The sequence below is a fragment of the Melanostigma gelatinosum genome (assembly GCF_949748355.1).
Source record: "Melanostigma gelatinosum genome assembly, chromosome: 6".
NCBI lineage: Eukaryota > Metazoa > Chordata > Actinopteri > Perciformes > Zoarcidae > Melanostigma > Melanostigma gelatinosum.
In genome coordinates, this window is record NC_136639.1 from 24,433,401 (window position 1) to 24,452,727 (window position 19,327).

The following is a 19,327-nucleotide window of genomic DNA, read 5'->3' on the forward strand; positions in this document are numbered from 1 at the left end:
TTGACTCAAGGTCCACTGTCTGGCTTTCCCCCCCCCCAGAATTTCAATCACATCTCATGGTCTTCCTCACTGGAAACAGTTTGCTCAGTTGTCATGCACATGGAGTCCTGAGGTTGAGTATTAGTTACCCTTTGTGTGTCTCGTTAAAGTAAGTAAGCCCTGCCAGTAGCTACTGAGGAATTCACGAAAACAGAGACTGCAGGATTCTCCTTGAATCATCACATTCGGACAAGAAATTAATTAATATTCACATCCATGTCTTATTCTATATCGCTGTAAATCATTTTAAGCTGGTTCAACTTAAAAACGCAAGCTCCCCTGCTGCCTTAAATATGTGAGCTAACTGAATTTATGCTGAATAATTTGTCTAATAAATAAAAAAGTAATCGTAAAAGGACTTAAAATGTAAAACCATCTGAGTTAACTTAACTTAACTTGAGAAAAGTAGTTCAATAAAGATTTCTGTTTACATTTGTGAAAAGTCAGTCATTTGGAATGAAGAACTTGCAGCTGCTCCTGTTGAAGCCACTTTGAACCATCCTTCAAACTACAAAAGCGTTATGTGCTGATCGTTTCTTTAGAAAGTTAATTCAATGGGTTGAGTGAACACTCATTCACCATTATATATTCATCCAACTCATTTTAAGTTTATAGACTATCACTTGAAATTAATCAAATGTAAATATTTACATCGACGTTAATGAGAAAAAGTGGATTTCATGTAATTCCTGTATGCTGTTTTACAGTGTAGGCATTTGATGCAGTCGCCTCTAAAACAAATGTTATAAACTGATCAAGTACCAGTGTAACATTTGGCTCTATGACCTACCACCACGGGCGTCCTTTCTCCACTTACGACCATGATAACGACATCGCTGTCACCAACTGTGCCCTGTCTTATAAGGGAGCCTTCTGGTATAAGAACTGCCACCGTGTCAACCTTATGGGACGATATGGAGATAACAGTCACAGCAAGGTACAGTATGTCTACAGTGCAGTTACTGTATGTCCTTAATTGGAAATTGATTCAAGAATTAGGCTCCCTGAGGGGCTCCCTGGGGTCACTTAGGGTGACAGTTGATGGAGTTCCATTAGTTTTTGAGATGAGTGTTCCAGGATTCCTGAAGAGGGTTCAGCTGAATTTGAAGGGTTTCCAGGAGTCCTTAAGAGGGTTTTACTAGTCTTTGAATAGGCTCCTAGAGTCCTTTAGAGGGCCTTTGATGTTTTGAGTTTCATTAGTCCTTGACAAGATTCTGAGGATCTTTCATGCGGTTCTACTGATCGCTGAGGGAGTTCCACTGGTTTAATTTTATTGTCTCCGGCAGGCTTGATGTCGAGAGATCATGCGTTCGGTCATATGTTTGTGTGTCTTGCATACTACTGGATCCATCAGCCTAATAATGTGTGCTCATTTACGGCAAGATAAAACCACTAGTCTGTTACAGGCAACATTTTGGCCTTTGTCTCGGCTATCTATGGAAATGTTTGGTCTCATGTTCAACCAGAGCATCTGTAGATTAATTCCATACCTAATATGTTGTGATCAACATTAGTTTGGCGCATTGCTGTTGCTATATTTGCCACCATCTTGACTGTAAGCGAGCCGGGTGGGACAACTGAGTGAGATTCAACTCTTTTTTTTGGGGGGAGGGGGGAGGAGAAGGAGACACACCTGGTGAAGATCGGCACTCTAGTGAGTGCACGTTTCGAGTTATTTAAATTGCCAGGAAATATCAGAATAAAGAACCCATTGTAGTAAAATTGGACATAATCTGAGGTTTTCAAGAATTGTCTAATATTGCTGTTCTTGTGTGGTGATAGGGTTGCTTTGGCTGTAGTTTGAGTCATGTAATGACAGGAACATGACTTGACCCGCACTTGAACTTCTATTTTGACCAACATCCTTTGCCCATCTCCTCCCCTCCAGGGTGTGAACTGGTTCCACTGGAAAGGCCACGAGCACTCGATCGAGTTCGCTGAGATGAAGATCAGGCCGTCCAACTTTAGGAACCTGGAGGGAAGGAGGAAACGGTCATAGACGATCCACCGACACCAATACCAACAACAACACTGCTACTACTCCATCTGGACTCCCCATAAACCACCTCGACTCCCACACCCAACACACCCTGCAGCGACCAAAGCCACTGCCAAGAGCCCTGCTGCCTCCACGCAAAAAAAACAACACACCATCCCTCCCCCCATTCGCTCACAGATCAGCCTCGACTCAATAACCCCCTCCCCCTGTGATACAGTTGTGGAAATGCTGCCGGTGCGGAAATAGATGTGCATGTTACGAACCGGACTTAAATCAAGCCCACGCAGATCCTACTCACGCACCAAAGAGAGCAAGAACAACTCCATCTCCCCTGATTCCGATCCTTTCTCTTGTGTTGCGGCATTTGTGGGGAGGCGACTGTGCAGCTTGGGCATTATGTTGTGTACAGATTAATACAGTTCCCTATTTCACATTTGGGGTTTTACAGAAAGGACAGACTGTTTATAGTACAATGTAGTCTTGTTTAGGTTCAGGGCCGATACTACAGTGATAATTCAACTGGATTATCATAGAAATTATATTCCTTGTACAGCACTGTACACGTATGCGTCAGATTTAAACATTTGAAAAGGGATGGTCCTCAGATGGCACTGCTCAGATGTCCGATACCTCCGTCTAACTTGCCATTTGATTGTCTTTGTGCTTAACTCGTCTCAGTGTCACTTTATCCTCCCCAGGTTCCCTTATCTCCCGCAAACATCTGATGCGATAGAGATGGAAATGGAAAAAAAAGAAAAACAAATTGTATGGAAAAGTATTTTACCCGCCACATCCCATGTCGACGTGGATGGCAATGTTTCCATTCATCATGTAAGCCCCTGTAGGCATCATGCTACAGCCACAGTATTGTACAGAACAGAGAAAAGAACAGCTTTGTTTCCATTTGTTTCGTTTCTCTTGTGAATCCGAGGCAGGACCTGTTATTCAGTATAAAATTAAACAAGGTGATTTTTTTTTTTTTTGCAAAATGTGAATACAATACATATATGTGGAACAAGAGACCGTTCTGTGAGGTTGACCCTAAAGATGTTGATGCTCAAAACATGAAAAAGAAACGGCAAATTTCAATTGAGTGGACACAGCAAGGTCTCTATGCTTATGTTGATGAGAATAGTGTTTGAACAGGCCAAAACTAGAGAACTCATTTCTGTTTCTACCCTTCAGCCCCCATACCCCCTCCCCCCCCCTCTCTCCCAGCCCCTTCTACAGCGGCATACTAAACCACTGACCTACCTTCTAAAGAATGCCTGTGTAAATTAAGTTTGGTTTTATTGTTTTGTTTGTTTATAACTGGGTGAACAGGTGTTTCTCTGTAAGCTGTATTACAATAAAACAGTTTGTTTAAAAGGAAGATGCTCCAGCATTTTAGTTTTTCACATCTTGACTCAAGGTCCACTGTCTGGCTTTCCCCCCCCCCAGAATTTCAATCACATCTCATGGTCTTCCTCACTGGAAACAGTTTGCTCAGTTGTCATGCACATGGAGTCCTGAGGTTGAGTATTAGTTACCCTTTGTGTGTCTCGTTAAAGTAAGTAAGCCCTGCCAGTAGCTACTGAGGAATTCACGAAAACAGAGACTGCAGGATTCTCCTTGAATCATCACATTCGGACAAGAAATTAATTAATATTCACATCCATGTCTTATTCTATATCGCTGTAAATCATTTTAAGCTGGTTCAACTTAAAAACGCAAGCTCCCCTGCTGCCTTAAATATGTGAGCTAACTGAATTTATGCTGAATAATTTGTCTAATAAATAAAAAAGTAATCGTAAAAGGACTTAAAATGTAAAACCATCTGAGTTAACTTAACTTAACTTGAGAAAAGTAGTTCAATAAAGATTTCTGTTTACATTTGTGAAAAGTCAGTCATTTGGAATGAAGAACTTGCAGCTGCTCCTGTTGAAGCCACTTTGAACCATCCTTCAAACTACAAAAGCGTTATGTGCTGATCGTTTCTTTAGAAAGTTAATTCAATGGGTTGAGTGAACACTCATTCACCATTATATATTCATCCAACTCATTTTAAGTTTATAGACTATCACTTGAAATTAATCAAATGTAAATATTTACATCGACGTTAATGAGAAAAAGTGGATTTCATGTAATTCCTGTATGCTGTTTTACAGTGTAGGCATTTGATGCAGTCGCCTCTAAAACAAATGTTATAAACTGATCAAGTACCAGTGTAACATTTGGCCATGCAGCGGTGTGGAAAGGCAATAACTCCAAACACAAAGTGTATTGAGTTTTTACAAAAAGGTCACTCAACAGATAGCAAAATAAGATTGAAAAATATTATTTTTATGTATTATTATATATGACTTTACTGGAGGGGGCAACAAAAAGTAAGTAATGTGTGTGTATATATATATATATATATATATGTATATATATATATATATATATATATATATGTATATATATATATACATATAGATATACATATATAGTTATTTAAAGGCTTTATATTACTTTTTAAATTGGTCCCTCAGCATTATTACTTGTCATCATAATTATTACTATTATTGTTGTTATTATCAATAGTATGATTCATTTTATTTTATTTTCCAGGAATATTTCCCATCGAGAAATAATATCCCGCAGTCTGCCATAAATATTTATGAAATCCACCAATCAGGTGAGGCTCTTACAGCAGCATCCACACCGTGTAGCCCTATCTGCTGGCTGGGCTAGGTTCAGCCACGCCCCCCCGCTGTGTCCTGGTTCTTCCCTACGGGGCTTTCCCGCTGCCTGCGCTGCTCTATACCGACACAAACGTGGCATTACTTCCGGGAATTTTGCGTCTTCTTTTTTCGGACTTCGGTGTACCACGACCACAGAGTGTGAAGGAGGCTTTGAGGCAATGAGGATAACTTATCTCTGGAGGTTGGTGAAGTTACTCACGGTTACAGCCGGGCTCGTCCTGTCTGCTCACATCTTACTGAGTCGAGTGACGCTCAGTAAACATCCGCGAAAGCCAAGTCCCCTTCCTGCGGAGGAATACCGGCTCATATCACCTGAAACGTACGAGTATGTTCTCAACCGGCCTGATGTGTGCGGGGACGGAACCAGAGCCCCCTTCCTGGTCTTTATGGTCCCAGTAGCCCCTTTGGAGGCCGCGGCAAGGGAGGCCATCAGGAAGACTTGGGGTGCCCCGGGTCGGGACACCCTCACTCTGTTCTACGTGGGGCTCCCCGAGGGGGGGCGAGGCTCGAGCGCCCAGCTCGAGCTAGAAGAGGAGAGCAGGACACACGCGGACATCATACAGGTGAACTTCCAGGACAGTTACCAGAACCTGACAATCAAGACCATGATGATGATGAACTGGCTGGCGACCCACTGCCCGAACGCCTCCTATGCCATGAAGGTGGACGCGGACGTCTTCGTGAACGTATTCTACCTCCTCAGGAGACTGAGGCGCTCCCCCGCGCGGGGCTTCATCACGGGGTCGGTGATCAGCGACGGCAGACCGAGGAGGGACAGCAGCAGCAAGTGGCACCTTTCGGAGGAGCTGTACCCGGAGGACAGCTTCCCCCCGTACGTGTCCGGTGCCGGGTACGTCTTCTCCGCAGACCTGGCCCCCAGGATCTCCTGGGCGTCCAGGTTCACGAGGTTGATCCCCCTGGAAGACGTCTACGTGGGGCTGTGCCTGCGGGTGCTGGCCGTCCGGCCGGTGTACTCCCTCAGCCTGCCGACCTTCGGGAACCTGTTCGAAGTTCGACAGCTCGATTACGACAGATGCGCTTTCGCTCAGCTGGTCCTCGCGAACGGGTTTAAGCCGTCCCAGCTGCTGCACATGTGGCAGGACTTCTCCAAAGGCCACAGCAGCTGCTGACTGCAACTTCAACACATGAGTGCCTCACAGTTAAGACGAGCAATTAGGAAACAAATATTCTGCTGGAAAGGAAACAAAGCCATGAGACGCCATGTGTATTTGGCTCATTATACCAATACTATTAATCATCAGGGAGCTTAACAAATCTTTACAGAGGTGTAAACTAATGTTCTGAAGCCAGTTTGTCAATCAATTATTCAATCAGCAAAAAATTGTCACTTGACTGACATAGAGTTTAAAGGATGTGGTTCTTCAATAGTTCAACTCACGGACAGAATCTTCATTTGCCACTTAATGAGAAAATGCAGAAATTCCAGCTTCTCAAATAGGAGCATTTGCTGCTTTTCTCTGTTTTGATTGACATTTTTTTGTATTTACTTCTGACATTTATATAGACATTAACAATTAATAAAATATAATTATAAAAGATAAATATATTCAAATTAGAGCTACAACTAACTGACGAAAGTAAACTATTAATATACTGTCTATAAAGAGTCAGGAAATAGTGAAAAATGACCATCACCGTGTATTCAGGGCGCCATCACATCCATATTATCAAAGACCTCGTACTTCCTGCAACCGAATACTGATTAGACTGAAGTTCTGGGAATTTGTCTGATAATCATGATAATTGTTTACATTTTATAATTATTTTTGTCGTTGGACTAATCGATCAATTGTTTCAGCTCTAATTGACAATGAAGGTAGCTGTTTGAGAAAATCTGTCTCGGGCTGGGTGCATGGAAATGGATTATCCAAAGTGCAGAGTTTGCAGTTTACACCAAAGACTACTTAAAAATAACATCCATATTGCTGCTCTTACCTTAAACGTCATGAAGCCTTCAAACATGATGTTAAATGCATCACACTGCTCCTATATCTACTATATGATACAGAGAGCTTCACAGAATGTAGCCTTTATAATATAACCTGCAGCCTATTGGTCAGGTTACTGCTGTGCCTCTTTGTTTACTGTGTCTTATGACTATGTGCCTATTTATGTTGTAGTTGCACGTGACGACCAGCTGGTGGCAGCATGTGCCAGGAGATGGACGTTTACTTAGTGCCTAATGCAGATACACAACCTTTATACAGGGATAATTGGGAAGAACATCATTTAATTTGCTCCCAGAAGAGCATCAAGTTATGCATTTTGTTTATTTTTCTCTTTTAAGTTCCAACAGTTTGATCACTGGATATTGAAGCTACATTTTGTTTTACTGCATATTAATGAGAACGTATATACTTGTTTGTTAGCGAGTCAGTGCATTAATATTTATCAGTGTATGTGAATCACAGTTTTCTTATTGCTGCTATTATTTTTGTTGTTATTATTATTATTATTATTATTATTGCTGCTGCTTTTGGTATCACTTTAGGTTTGCCGTGCTGGAATAAATGCTGTTTCCTTCCAGAAAAAATAAAGGTCTTGGGTAAATATTGAAAGCAATGTTTTCTTTTTGTCCTTTTTGTTGTTGATGATTTTTGCCTTTATTTAGAGATGTCTTCATCACAGCCACAGTGCAGTATGCTTTGCTGCATTAGGTAGAAACTAAAAGCTCAAAAGTAAAAAATCTTTATTTGGATAAAAAAACAAAGTTTTGGGCTGTCTGTTACGTAGATGACATTAGTGTTGTTGATACATTCTCATGTAAGCAGTCTTTAAGGGCTAGCTGGTTGAGGTGAAGCTAAACTACACACTGTTGTGTAGTTTGAAGACCCTGCTCATAGTTATCAGGTGTTTCCCACTTATTCAGTCTGATCAGACCTTCTGACTGTGTGGACTTGATTGAAAAGTTAAAACTTCATATTTTTTTTTGTGTCTACAGGGCTGGGCAACGCATCGATATGTTGATATTGTCCTAGATTTTGGAATAACCGAATCAGAATCAGCCTGGGAACGCCTCGGGATCCCCCAGAATGAGCTGGGGGATCGGAATGTTACCGGTGAGAGGGAGGTCTGGGTCGGCCTGCGTGGCCTACTGCCACCGCAACCCGACCCCGGATAAGCGGTGGAAAATGGATGGAATCAGCTTTATTGGCCATGTATGCGTACATGGAACCATGGGGGTTGCAGTGTTGGTGTTGAAGAAAATCACCATATAACTTAGGATTGAACTGAACACAGTTGGATTCACAAGTAAACAGCTTATATAACGTGTTATGTAACACACATTCTGATTCACAGGAACATTCTTAGGAAACGATTAGGACGCCAGACAAATTGTAATAAATCTCTCCTATTCGTACCAAATTGCCAAAAGGTTGACTTGACCTGAACAAGGACATGAGAACATGACTGAATGAAGAGACCAGATATGCTTTGTTTTTGGTTCAATGGACTGGTTTGATTGGTGGAAAGTAACTTAAGGGGGGTGAATCTTGACTATGAAAGTGATCTGTGAAAAGTAATACATTTGGATTGGTTTCGATATGCTAAACTGGTTGATGTTGGCCTGATCTTATTAAAACACTTCCCGCTGGTTGCAACTCCAGTTTGTCGTCTCTTCTCGTCATTTTGCCACAACATTGGGGGGCTCCTCCTGAAGTCCACTGTCATCTCCACAGTTTTGAGCTTGTTCAGCTCCAGGTTGCTCTGACCACACCAGAGGACCAGCTGTTCAACCTCCCGCCTGTACGGAGACTCATCACCGTCCCTGATGAGGCCAATGACCGTTGTGTCATCTGCGAACTTCAGGAGTTTAACAGATGAGTCCTCTGAGGTGCAGTCGTTTGTGTAGCGGGAGAAGAGCAGTGGGGAGAGCACACATCCCTGGGGGGCACCAGTGCTGATAGTCCGGGTGCTGGATGTGATTTTTCCCAGCCTCACCTGCTGCGTCCTATCAGTCAGGAAGTTTGTGATCCACTGACAGGTGGAGGCTGGCACATTGAGCTGGGAGAGTTTTGTTTCCGCAAATATTCCTGTGGATAAAAATACCTGGTTTGCTCATATATAACTACGCTCTGTGGGTTAATATCTGTAGAGTTAAAGACACAGGCAGATGGACCCGCGACCACACATGATGAACTTTGTCTGTTTTATTTACTGAATTGCAGGAATGAATCAAAAGGTGTAAAAATATAAAAACCTCTAACCCGAGCAGGTCGACACCATGTGGCCCTGCAGGGCCTTTTCACATCTCACTATGACGTCACTTTTTTTAATGTAAAATAAAACCAACTACAGTTGTCACATAATTAAAGTGGACTATAAAGTACAATATTACACACTGAAATGTGAAGAATAATAAACCATCAATGAAAGTACAAGTACCTGAAAATACAAACAAATTGTACAGTAAGTACAGTACTTTCCACCTCTGGGAATATGGAGCAATATGTGAATGCAGTGGTGGGCCGTCAGGGCCTGCAAGGCCTTCTCTGCTGGCTTAAACAGAATCACAAAGTTATTATAAGTTATAAAAATATTGTTCCCATTGTCTTATTTTCTCATTGCACAGCTACTGTCTTCCTCAGTTGCTCTGCTTCCAGTGCAGCTTGTCAATCAGATTTCCCCTCTGTGTATCTAGGTAAGAACAGAAGCCCGAGGCCTGCAGACTCACAAGTGAATCCCTTTGCAGTTTAAGTGAATGGGGACGATATTGTTGATTGTCATCGTGTTCAACCAATCAGATCTTTAGTTTGACATGTTGGGCGTATTCTTTGATGTGTCAGAGCCTGCTAGCTGGCCTACAAGTACGTGATTGGTCAGTGGGCTTGCGTGACATGTTGGGCGGTGACAATCTCAATATCTGCTACCTCTGCCGAGCGGACATTTTTAGCCTCAAATGCATTAAAACGTATTCAAGAAATTCAACTGGGGAGGCTCGACTGTCTTCACTGGTGTCCATGAATCGAGAAGGACTTCTTACTGGAACTAAAACGCACGGATGTACTGAACAGCCATGAGATTAAACTCTTTGTTAACAAAGAAAGGAGGATGGACTTTGTCTTTAAATAGTGAACAGCAGCTCTGGTAAGTGAACTGCTTTTGTTTTTACATCTGCAGTAGCTTTAATATGCTTGTTTATGTATTATTATTTGTACAACTTGTTTTTATGAAGATTTGTGTTTGGTTTTATATGTGATAGGAACCATTGTTACGTCCAATGTTGCTCTGGGGACATATTTAGTAGGTGCCAGTGCTGGCAACTTGGCGATTTTCGCTAAATCTGGCGACTTTCCAAACCCTCATAGCGACTTTTTTTGTCAAAAGCTACTAGCGACAAATCGAGTGACTTGTTCTGGTCTTATTGGAGAATTTTCTGGTGTTTCGACTTTAAAGCACGTACGTTCTGCACTGTCGTGAACGAGCAGCGGGTGCTGCCGTGAGCACCTCCGCCGCCCACAGAAGCCTCGCGCAGCAGTCAGAGCAGAGAGGAGACGCACTCTATCTACAGGTGTTGAGCTTCATTTTTACACAAAACAAATAATAACCGTAGCTGTGTTTCAGCTGCAGGACAGCAGTGAAGGCCCAGGTATAAAATGCATGGCCCGCCACTGTGTGAATGCAAACAGAAATGATCATATTAAATTACAGTTGTGAGTGAAATTGTAATGTAAAGTAGCTCTGACAGTTATGTTGGTAAAGCTATTAATTTGTGCTGCACTGTCAGTGTACGGTACCTCAAAACTGGTTTGTGCTTCTTAACTCAACCAACTGGGTGACGTCAGCGGCTTTAGAAGCGGCCTGAAGCCTTCGTGACTGACCGGTGTGTCCGAGCACCGGCAGATGGCGGCCTTGTAGCACATGAAACCTGCAACAACCTGCGGCAGCCTCACACAACGATACATACTACACGAGGCTCTGTGGGGAAGCACAAACAAACGCAGTGTTTTTTTTGTCCTTGTTGGCAGTAAAGCAGAGAGACCAGTGATTCTCCCTCACAGGGAGCAGAAGGCTGATCTAACCTGTCAGAAAACACGGCTCAGCCTCATGTAAAAACAATAAATCATCTGTGTGAAGTGACAAAAGGTCTGCAGGAACCCATGTTAGTTGGATGGGGTTATCCTTTGAGAAATACGGGATCATTTATATCTCTTAGTGATACCCTTCAAATGAAACAAGTACTTTATGAGGGCACATGGGAACCTCTGCTGAACCTGAAATAGACGGCTCCATCGTGCTCAGCTCTTAAAGTAAACACGAAGATGAACAGCCTCAATGAGCCTCCTCCGCTCTGCATACAGTGTCCGTGTTTATCTGTTATGTGTGCGCCTCCTGTTCCAGTCTATTCACTGGCTGAGTGGGAGTTTCTGCTCTGGGCCAGAGCTCTACATTGTTCTCCATCCCCCACATATCTGTGCTGCATCCACATACTTGATCAGCAGAAACTGCATCCAGAAGAGACTGCGCTCCACACGGTCATCATCAGGCCTCATACACGAACGCCCTGAGTATTATTATGAGCTGTTAATATATGTTAAAAAAAAGCATATATGTTTAAAAAAAAGCATAAATCATCAGCCATCAACACTGCTCTCATTCTGCGGGCGCCTCTTGCTCTCTCGCTCTGTCTCTCTCGACTACCGTGGGTGGAGTTAGCATCTGATGAGTCCGGTTCCTAACACAACCCATGAAACGTGCATTTGCATTAGCGGAGCTTGTTTCACCACCACCACCACCGCAGGAAAACGGAATGCGCCGCCTGTTAGAGACGCGGTCGCTGTGAGGAGCCAGTTGAAAGCACCGGAGGCGGAGGAGGAGGGGGAGGAGGAGGGGGGCGGGAGACTTCCTGCAGAGTCAACACGCGAGAGAGGACGGATATACGATGCAGCGTAGTTCTGCGACAGTGTAGGCTACACCTGTGAAGACGTTTTTTGTTGTTGTTTTTAGCGGCAACCACACTGGGACTAAGTTTATGTGAGTATACTTGTTGTGTGTTTGTTCTCTTTTTCGTTGGTGGAAAGTTTTAAAATTACGTGTTAGGGAGATTTGATGTAAACACATGCGAGTCTGTTCAGTGATATTACTCCAGAAGGTGAATGGTAAAATGACAGTAATATCTGCAGGTAAAAAAACGAGGTCATACTTAATATGCAGTGGTTCAAGTAACAGGACACTTCTCCAAAGGGGTCCCAGAATAAATGTGAAGGGTCACTAGCTGCTGACCCTAACCCTGACCCTGCAAAATAACATTCCCACACAACTATACTGCATTCTCTTAGCATTAACGTTGTAAATTCTAAACAAAACAATAAGTCTACAAAACTAGCCCAGGCCCACTTGAAGTTTAGGCAGGTTAAGTATTACAGCGTATTTTTTTGGCCGTCCCTGTCTTTGTCACAACATTTCTTTGACTTTGTTTTTTCCTGTAAAAGTACTTTTTATCTCTCTAAAAAACTATCTGAGAAGTAAAATCACTCATTAGTTGGGAGCAATGCTATAGGGTTATTTTATTGTGTTGTATGTATTTTAAACAGCAACAGCAGCTTTGTATTGTGTGTATTGAAAGACATTAACTTAATTTGATAGTAGAAACCTTAGAAATGTATTTGATGTTCCGAGGTGTCACTCATTTCAAAGAATCATTTGTCTGATGTCTGAAATTGAAGTCTACCAATCAGTCTGCATGTTAGTTTTCAATGTCGCTTGCCTGACAGCCCATGTATGTGTTGTTTTTTTGTGTGGAAAGTCCCGTGTCTGTGCTTTTGCTCATCTCCTGTCGCATGTATGTGGTTCCTCCTCAGTTTCTGCACAGAGACTTCTGCATTTGTCCCACCGTCCACAGGATGCATATGAATAGCTTATTAAATCAATGGAGTAAGTATTAAGAGATTCAAATTCCTTTTTTTAACTGTTCTTCATATTGTTTACATTGAATGCATACATTTAAAGGGTTGTGTTATTACCATAGAAAGTGCTTTTTTGGTGACTTATAGCTGTGTGTGATATGCAGTCCCACTCAGAAGTAAGTAGGTGACAAGCTCAAGTTATCTGGCACCGAACTGAGAAACGAACTGTCGCCCGTCTTGACCTGTGATCTGTGCACCGCTGCGTTTGTTTCATGTCAGTGTCTCACATCCATTGCAGCAGTTAGTGTTGAATCTTCACCTCCTGTGTGCCGTTGTGCCTCTGACGAACTGTGGCTTTAAGCAGGTGATTCTGCCGTACAGTCATTGTGTGCAGCTCTGCATTGTGCCGAAATAGAAAGAGCTTCACTCAGCATCCTGCCTCTCCGAACGCGTTCAAAGAGAAGTGTCCTGTTACCTGGCCACCATGTCGTCCTGCACAGGCTATAGGTCTCTTTCCTTTTTACCTCTTACAATTGTTCAGAGAATGTATTTCTGCATCAGTAGATACATGGAACCCCGGAGTGTTTAATAATAAATCAATCAAATATTTTAGGAATAAATGGTGTAAATGAACTAGCAATTTGTGACATAGTTGAATAAATTATTTAAAACTCAAGTGATTATTATGAAATGCTATGTCATCATACATTTTCAAAATAGTTTTATTGGATATGATTTTTATGGAATAACAGACTTTTTTTAAATTCAAAGGAGTCTTTTTAAAGTAGTATTTTTATTTCATATGCCATTTTCTACACCATAAGCAAAACGACACTTTCATATCAAGTCAAGTTTTATTTTATAACAACACATTTTTTGCGACGGAGCACAATTAAGTCCCGCCCACATAGGAGGGGAACACAATTCATCGTTCTCCCCTGTCTTTATATTGTGTGAAGGTGCCTCCTTGTCACTTTAGTCTGCTAGCAAACAACAGAAAAATCCCGAAAAAGCTGCTGTGTGGTGGGATGCAATACCAACAGGGTAAATAACCCATAATTATATTTTTATAAGCAGCCAAACTGAAAAAATTTAGGATATAGGCAATAAGATGTGAGGCAGCAGGCTGATGGAAAAACTAGGGAGAGCCTGACACTCAAGCTGCATTCCAAATCGCTTACTTTTAGTACATACTGCAGCTACCCTTAAAAGGTATGTACTGTTGCATACATAACATAATATACCTTGAAGTTTTACCCTCTTAGCCAGACAAACATGCTGGCTTGCATTCTGCAAAATGCGATCGGGTGTAGTAGAACATCCTGGAATTTTTGGCATACTGCATTTGACGTACTATGTATTGGGAAATCTGTTCGGGGCATACTAAGTACCATGGTACTATGGGTACTGGTACGCAGTCAGTATGACTAACGTAACGTGTGCAGCAAGCACTTTGTCCAAATATTTGATGTAGAAATACAGCCGCAGCAGAAGCACAAAGAGGTGTGAGGCTGTGCTGATGCCAGGCCAAAGCAAACATCTGCATCTGAGAAATAGATAAGGAGAACCACATGCAAATATAATAAATCAAAACATTATTCATTTTTGCCGCTTAAGCACAAAAACAACTGTGGAGAATGCATATATTATAGGGAAAAAACTCAGGCTTGTCTGTAAAGTACATTAAAGTATATAATGCTAAATGATATCAAACTGATTACTTGTGATATATTTTTTATCTCTGTTTGGTTGTTGTTTACATTGTAATGATCACGAGCTCAATAATTTACAGACTTTCTTATTTACCTTCATGATACTGCTACATGCCTTGGAAGCTAGGCTACTAAGCTGCAATGTTCATGTTTGCTCTGGCTCTGTCGTTTGCAGCAGGCCTTTGAAAACAGTTCTTGGCGAGCGATGTGTGTCGTCCGCCTCCGCTGCTCACCAATGACAGGCAGTTGGATTTATATGCAGACTGTTGTTGTGTGAGTCTGGGCAGTGGATGGATACAGGGAGGGGGAGAGAGGGAATCCTAACGAATCCTCTCCTCTACTTCTCCTACGTTTGATGCCGATGCGGAGGATCCGACGGGGAGTCCCCCCACACCCCGGGTCGGAGGGATCGCAGCGATCACCGCCAGCCTCTTAGCCTTAAGCTCTCGCCACGCTGAGAATGATCTCACCATATAGACCGATCCTCTGAACTTTACATCTCAGTATCTTTGTGATGTCTCACTGTGTACCCGTTTGTGTTCTTTATTTTCCATGAGGAGTTTGGGAGTAACCCGTGAGATGAAAAGTATTAACCTGGGTCTTAGGGCATTTTCAAACCTATTGTTTGTGGACGAGTTGTTAACTTGTTGGCCTTTGTTTTCTACGGGTGTGGGGGTCCTGTGTTCTGGGTCAGTGAACGCAAAAGTGAGAGCATCTCTCACTTTTTGCCTTTTGATTTTTTTTCCTACATCACGCAAACCCAAACTGTAGTGGACCCAGGTTGATACCTGGCATCAGCTACCACCAGTATTACAGCTACTGTGCTGCCTGCCATTGGATGTTGACTTTAACATGCCTCAAATGCTACATTCAGGAATGTTTGTTGGTTGTCTTTTTGGTGACCAGCCACATTTTTCCTACATAGCATGAACTTGACAAACAGTGAGGCTCAAACACTGGCTGAGTTCAGTGGTGGTGGTGGTGGGGGGAGGAGGCAGTAGAAAAAGGGACAGAGATACATTGTGCTGCTTCCACGTTTTGCATGACCCCTAACACTGTTTTCCAGCCCACTCGCCCCTCTCTACAAGCTAAATGTTGTTCTCAAACTGTGTTTTTCTTCACAGAAGAAACACAGCGTGAAGAATCTCACACATATTTGTACAGTCAAGCAATAACGCTCGAGGCTGTCTTGAACTAATGCCTTTTGAGTTATTCACTAATTCAATTTCAGTTCATGAGCAATTTATTTAACTCCCATAGACATTATTGAGGGCTTTTGCAGTTAAGTGATTGGTGATCTAACAGCTGTAGGAAGCACCTGAAAATATGTTGTTGGACCGTACCATGTCTTTGATGGCATGTCCATATGACCAACGTCTGTGTGACTTTAAGAGCCAGCTGGTCTTAGCTGAGCGCTCCTGTTAACATGTCATATTAATATAGGCTGTTATTCTGTACCTAGTGCCAAGCAAAAATCTAAATGCAAGCCATGTTTCTTTTTGACTTAAAGATCTGATTTGGTGGTCAAAGGTCATGTCCCATTCTCTTGAACGTGTGTTTGTACCACCAATCAGAATCGTCTTTGGCAGCTCTAAGTTCCGGAACCAGCAGCGGTGCCCCTGGAAAATACGGGAATGTCGTGTGCGATACACAGCCAATGGCAGACTTATACCCACAGTCTAGTGGAATATCTCAACATCTACCCAAATGGATTGGCACAACATTTTGTGCATCTTAATCACCAGCCATCATCATGTCAACACATTTTAGTTTGTCCAAGACTTTTGTTTACGACCAAATACCTCCCCAACTAATGACTTTCCCATCAGCCATTGCTGTACATTGGAGTAATTAGCAAATGTTAGCATGCTGCTTGACCATAATTAGATGGTGATTATGGTAAAGACTATACCTGATAAACGCTGACGTTAGCATTTATCTCAATGAACCGCAATAATAATGATAAAAATGCTTTATTTATAGCCGCCTTTCAAAGCACACAAGGCCACATTACAGGAGCAGTGAAAAACAAGCATTGATGTATCAAGCCATCATAAAATCAAACAAAACCGTAATATACAGTAATAAGCTGATAAAATAACTTGGTATAAAATCTTCTTCATAGAGCTCATAGAATATTCTTAAACCAAGAACTGCTAAAAGAACAGTTTATTAAACCTACATTAGTGGAATTGGCACAAGCAGCACCTCCAAGCAAATATTCTAGAGCTAGAGAACTCCAAAATTGCACACAAACTATATATTATTGATGTAATCATCACATCTTTTTCTAAATATATCTCAAATTAGGGATGAGTAAAAAGTTGAAAAAAACCATCCCTGATGTTCCCTAAATATTAAGACTATCTTCCATAAAACAAAAAGTAAAAATACATAACCCTCTTTCTTTACTATGCCTTAACCCCCACCACCATCAAATATTTTTCATACAGTCCCTTAACACATCACTTCTCAGAGATCACTGATGTGACGTTTTCTTCCTTGGAGCTTGGGGTTGGAGAGGCAACAGTAACCACATTACCACTTCACCATGGTATTAGGCGGTGTACCCCAGTGCAGAGCACATTACAGCCATGACCACATTGCAGCTTTCTGTTTCCATCCTCATGACTTGCAGGCGATACAGTAAAAATTGTGCACTCTTCATTCTCCAATTGATCCTATTCGTTTGGTTTGATCATTTGATGTATAATGGAGTATAAAGAGACGGAAAGTAAAACAAGACATTGTGAGTTAGCCCAGTGGTCCCCAACCACCGGGCCGCGGACCGGTACCGGGCCGTGGATCATTTGGTACCGGGCCGCACAGAAAGAATAAATATTATATTATTTCCGTTTTATTGATTATCAGAGTCTGAAGAAAGTTTTATTTTGAAAAATGACCGGATTCTCTCGCAATTTCATCCGCCTGTGTCTCTTGACAAGATGCTTGTCTCGGTCACGTGATAAGTTACCTCAAAAATTAAGCCCGCAAGCTCGTGAAAATGAGTAAAACACTTTTGGAGAGCTTCTTTGCAAAGAGAAAAGGTCACTAAGGAGACAGAAGAAGAGCTACAACTTCCAAGAAGGCTTCATTTAACAGACAATATCAGGACTCTAATTAAATATCAGGAGTAATTCTGACGCGCTAAACCCGCTCTGCAGAATATGTGGAGACATTGGAAGATCAGCTGCTGGAGATTGTAAATGACGGTGGCCTTAAAAGTATGTTTGAGACAACAACTCTGCTGGTGTTTGGATTAAAACCAAGGCTGACTATCCTGAGATCGCCACTAAAGCACTGAAAACCCTGCTTCCATTTCACACATCCTCTTTGTGAAGCGGGATGTTCTGCAGTGACGGCAATCAAAACAAAACGGAGTAGACTGGACATCAGGAACAGACTTCGGGTGTCAGTGTCTCCATTATCCCAGATGGGACAGTCTCATTGCAGAGAAACAAGCTCAGGGCTCCACTGATTCAGCGTTATTGTGAGTTGCATTTTATATTTGTTTTCATGCCGATCGTATCATGTTATTTCGTCGTGTTTTCCCGCCACACCTTGAAGGCCGGTCCGTGAAAATATTGTCTTACATGAAACCGGTCCGTGGTGCAAAAAAGGTTGGGGACCTCTGAGTTAGCTGGTGTGGCTGACCAAACAGTGTAACCTGAGTTCAAGCACGGCAAATGAAGATAGTGAATGAGGGCAGTGGAACGGAAAGACATAGAAGACGAAATGTTGTATAATGTATCAGTTCCTCAGTGACGGGCGATTGTTCCAAGGAGAGACCTCCAAGCGAGAACAGTTAAAGAGCTTTCATGAACTGGTTGAATCACTGTTGTGAACATCAAACACCATTTAAATATATGTTCTAGGTTAAAAAGATTTCAAATGGAACTCATTTTCCACACTGAACTCACATGTCTAAACTATAAATATGAAGTAACTGCAAGCTTAGCTTAGTTTAACACAAATACCTTTAAAGTTAACACATTGTTAACTTAAGCATATTTTTATCTGTACAATTAAATGGTATGGTATCAATCTTCTCACAAAACCTTCAGCAAGAAAATTAATAAGCACATTTTCCCAAAATGTTGAACTATTAATTTTTTAACTGTTTATCACAAAGTTATATCCTTCTATTCAGCCTGTTGTCTTCTATAATAATTAAACAAATCCATAACTGAGCTGCACAAATCTTCCAGCAAACCATGGTCCCTTATAAGCTGGGTTTGAAAAATAATGCGCTGTAATTCGTAGATTTCTCACAAAATTCTTTGTATGTTATCCACGTAATCATCAACGACAAAGTATAAAGACAGCAAGAGACACTGCTGTTCGTTCCCCATGTAAAAGTCAACGTTGATTTATTTGTCACTTAACTTGCGAACTTTAGTAATTGCACTTCTGTTGTTATTTTAACCCAAACGGCAATCTTTCATCAAACCTAACCAAGTAGTTTTGTTGCTTAAACGTAACTGGGTTGTTTCCTGAGAAGATAGAAGTTTATTTTGAAAAGTTTGTATGCATGATAACAAGCATAAATTGACACGTGGTGCTGGACTTAAATGAGGAATAACGTTTTGTAAGATATCATACAAGTCGTTGTGTGAGGATCCGTTGACCCATCCCATACTGTAGACCCCATCATGGCCAAATTTAGTGCATGTTTGTTCACACACAAAAATATCAAACAGCAAGATTTCCAAGGCAACAAACTCAGGCTTAATAATCAGAAACAGAACATACGAAGAGTTATTATGAATACTGTTTACCAGACCAGGTCAATATTGCATTAGTGAGGAATGGATTTATAGTTACTGATCTGCAGTAGAAGCTCCCATGGATCCTCACACACAGAGTTGGACACCGCAACAGGTTCAAGGCATGAGGATTGCTATTTTTTAAAGCTGTCAGCCGAATTAGGAATGCAGTAAGATTTTTGGATGATGTCCAGCATGAAGATGCAGCATGCCGAAT

The 19,327-nt window shown here is 41.8% G+C and overlaps 2 protein-coding genes and 1 long non-coding RNA gene across 5 annotated transcripts in view; all 3 read left to right on the forward strand.

Moving 5' to 3' along the window:
- Positions 1-851: 851 nt before the first annotated feature.
- On the forward strand, positions 852-3,410 carry LOC306779144. Its single transcript, XR_013772093.1, has 2 exons — positions 852-976; positions 1,928-3,410. It is a non-coding gene; the product is annotated as an uncharacterized lncRNA (long non-coding RNA).
- A 1,504-nt stretch (positions 3,411-4,914) lies between these two features.
- b3galt8 (beta-1,3-galactosyltransferase 8) lies at positions 4,915-7,828 on the forward strand. Its single transcript, XM_079270270.1, has 2 exons — positions 4,915-7,330; positions 7,727-7,828. Exon 1 carries the CDS (start codon positions 4,923-4,925, stop codon positions 5,892-5,894), a length of 972 nt encoding a protein of 323 aa, XP_079126396.1. The 5' UTR covers positions 4,915-4,922; the 3' UTR covers positions 5,895-7,330; positions 7,727-7,828.
- A 3,806-nt stretch (positions 7,829-11,634) lies between these two features.
- Positions 11,635-19,327, forward strand: part of LOC306778246 (dual specificity testis-specific protein kinase 1) — a 43,437-nt gene continuing 35,744 nt past the window's right edge. The window contains exons 1-2 of one of the 3 annotated variants that reach the window (XM_079269688.1): positions 11,639-11,760; positions 12,588-12,660. In XM_079269688.1, coding sequence (XP_079125814.1) covers positions 12,630-12,660 — 31 coding nt within the window. In that variant the 5' untranslated portion in view covers positions 11,639-11,760; positions 12,588-12,629. Of the gene's footprint in view, positions 11,761-12,587; positions 12,661-17,343; positions 17,835-19,327 lie in introns of those variants that run through there. The other 2 variants (XM_079269690.1, XM_079269689.1) reach the window with 2 other exon arrangements.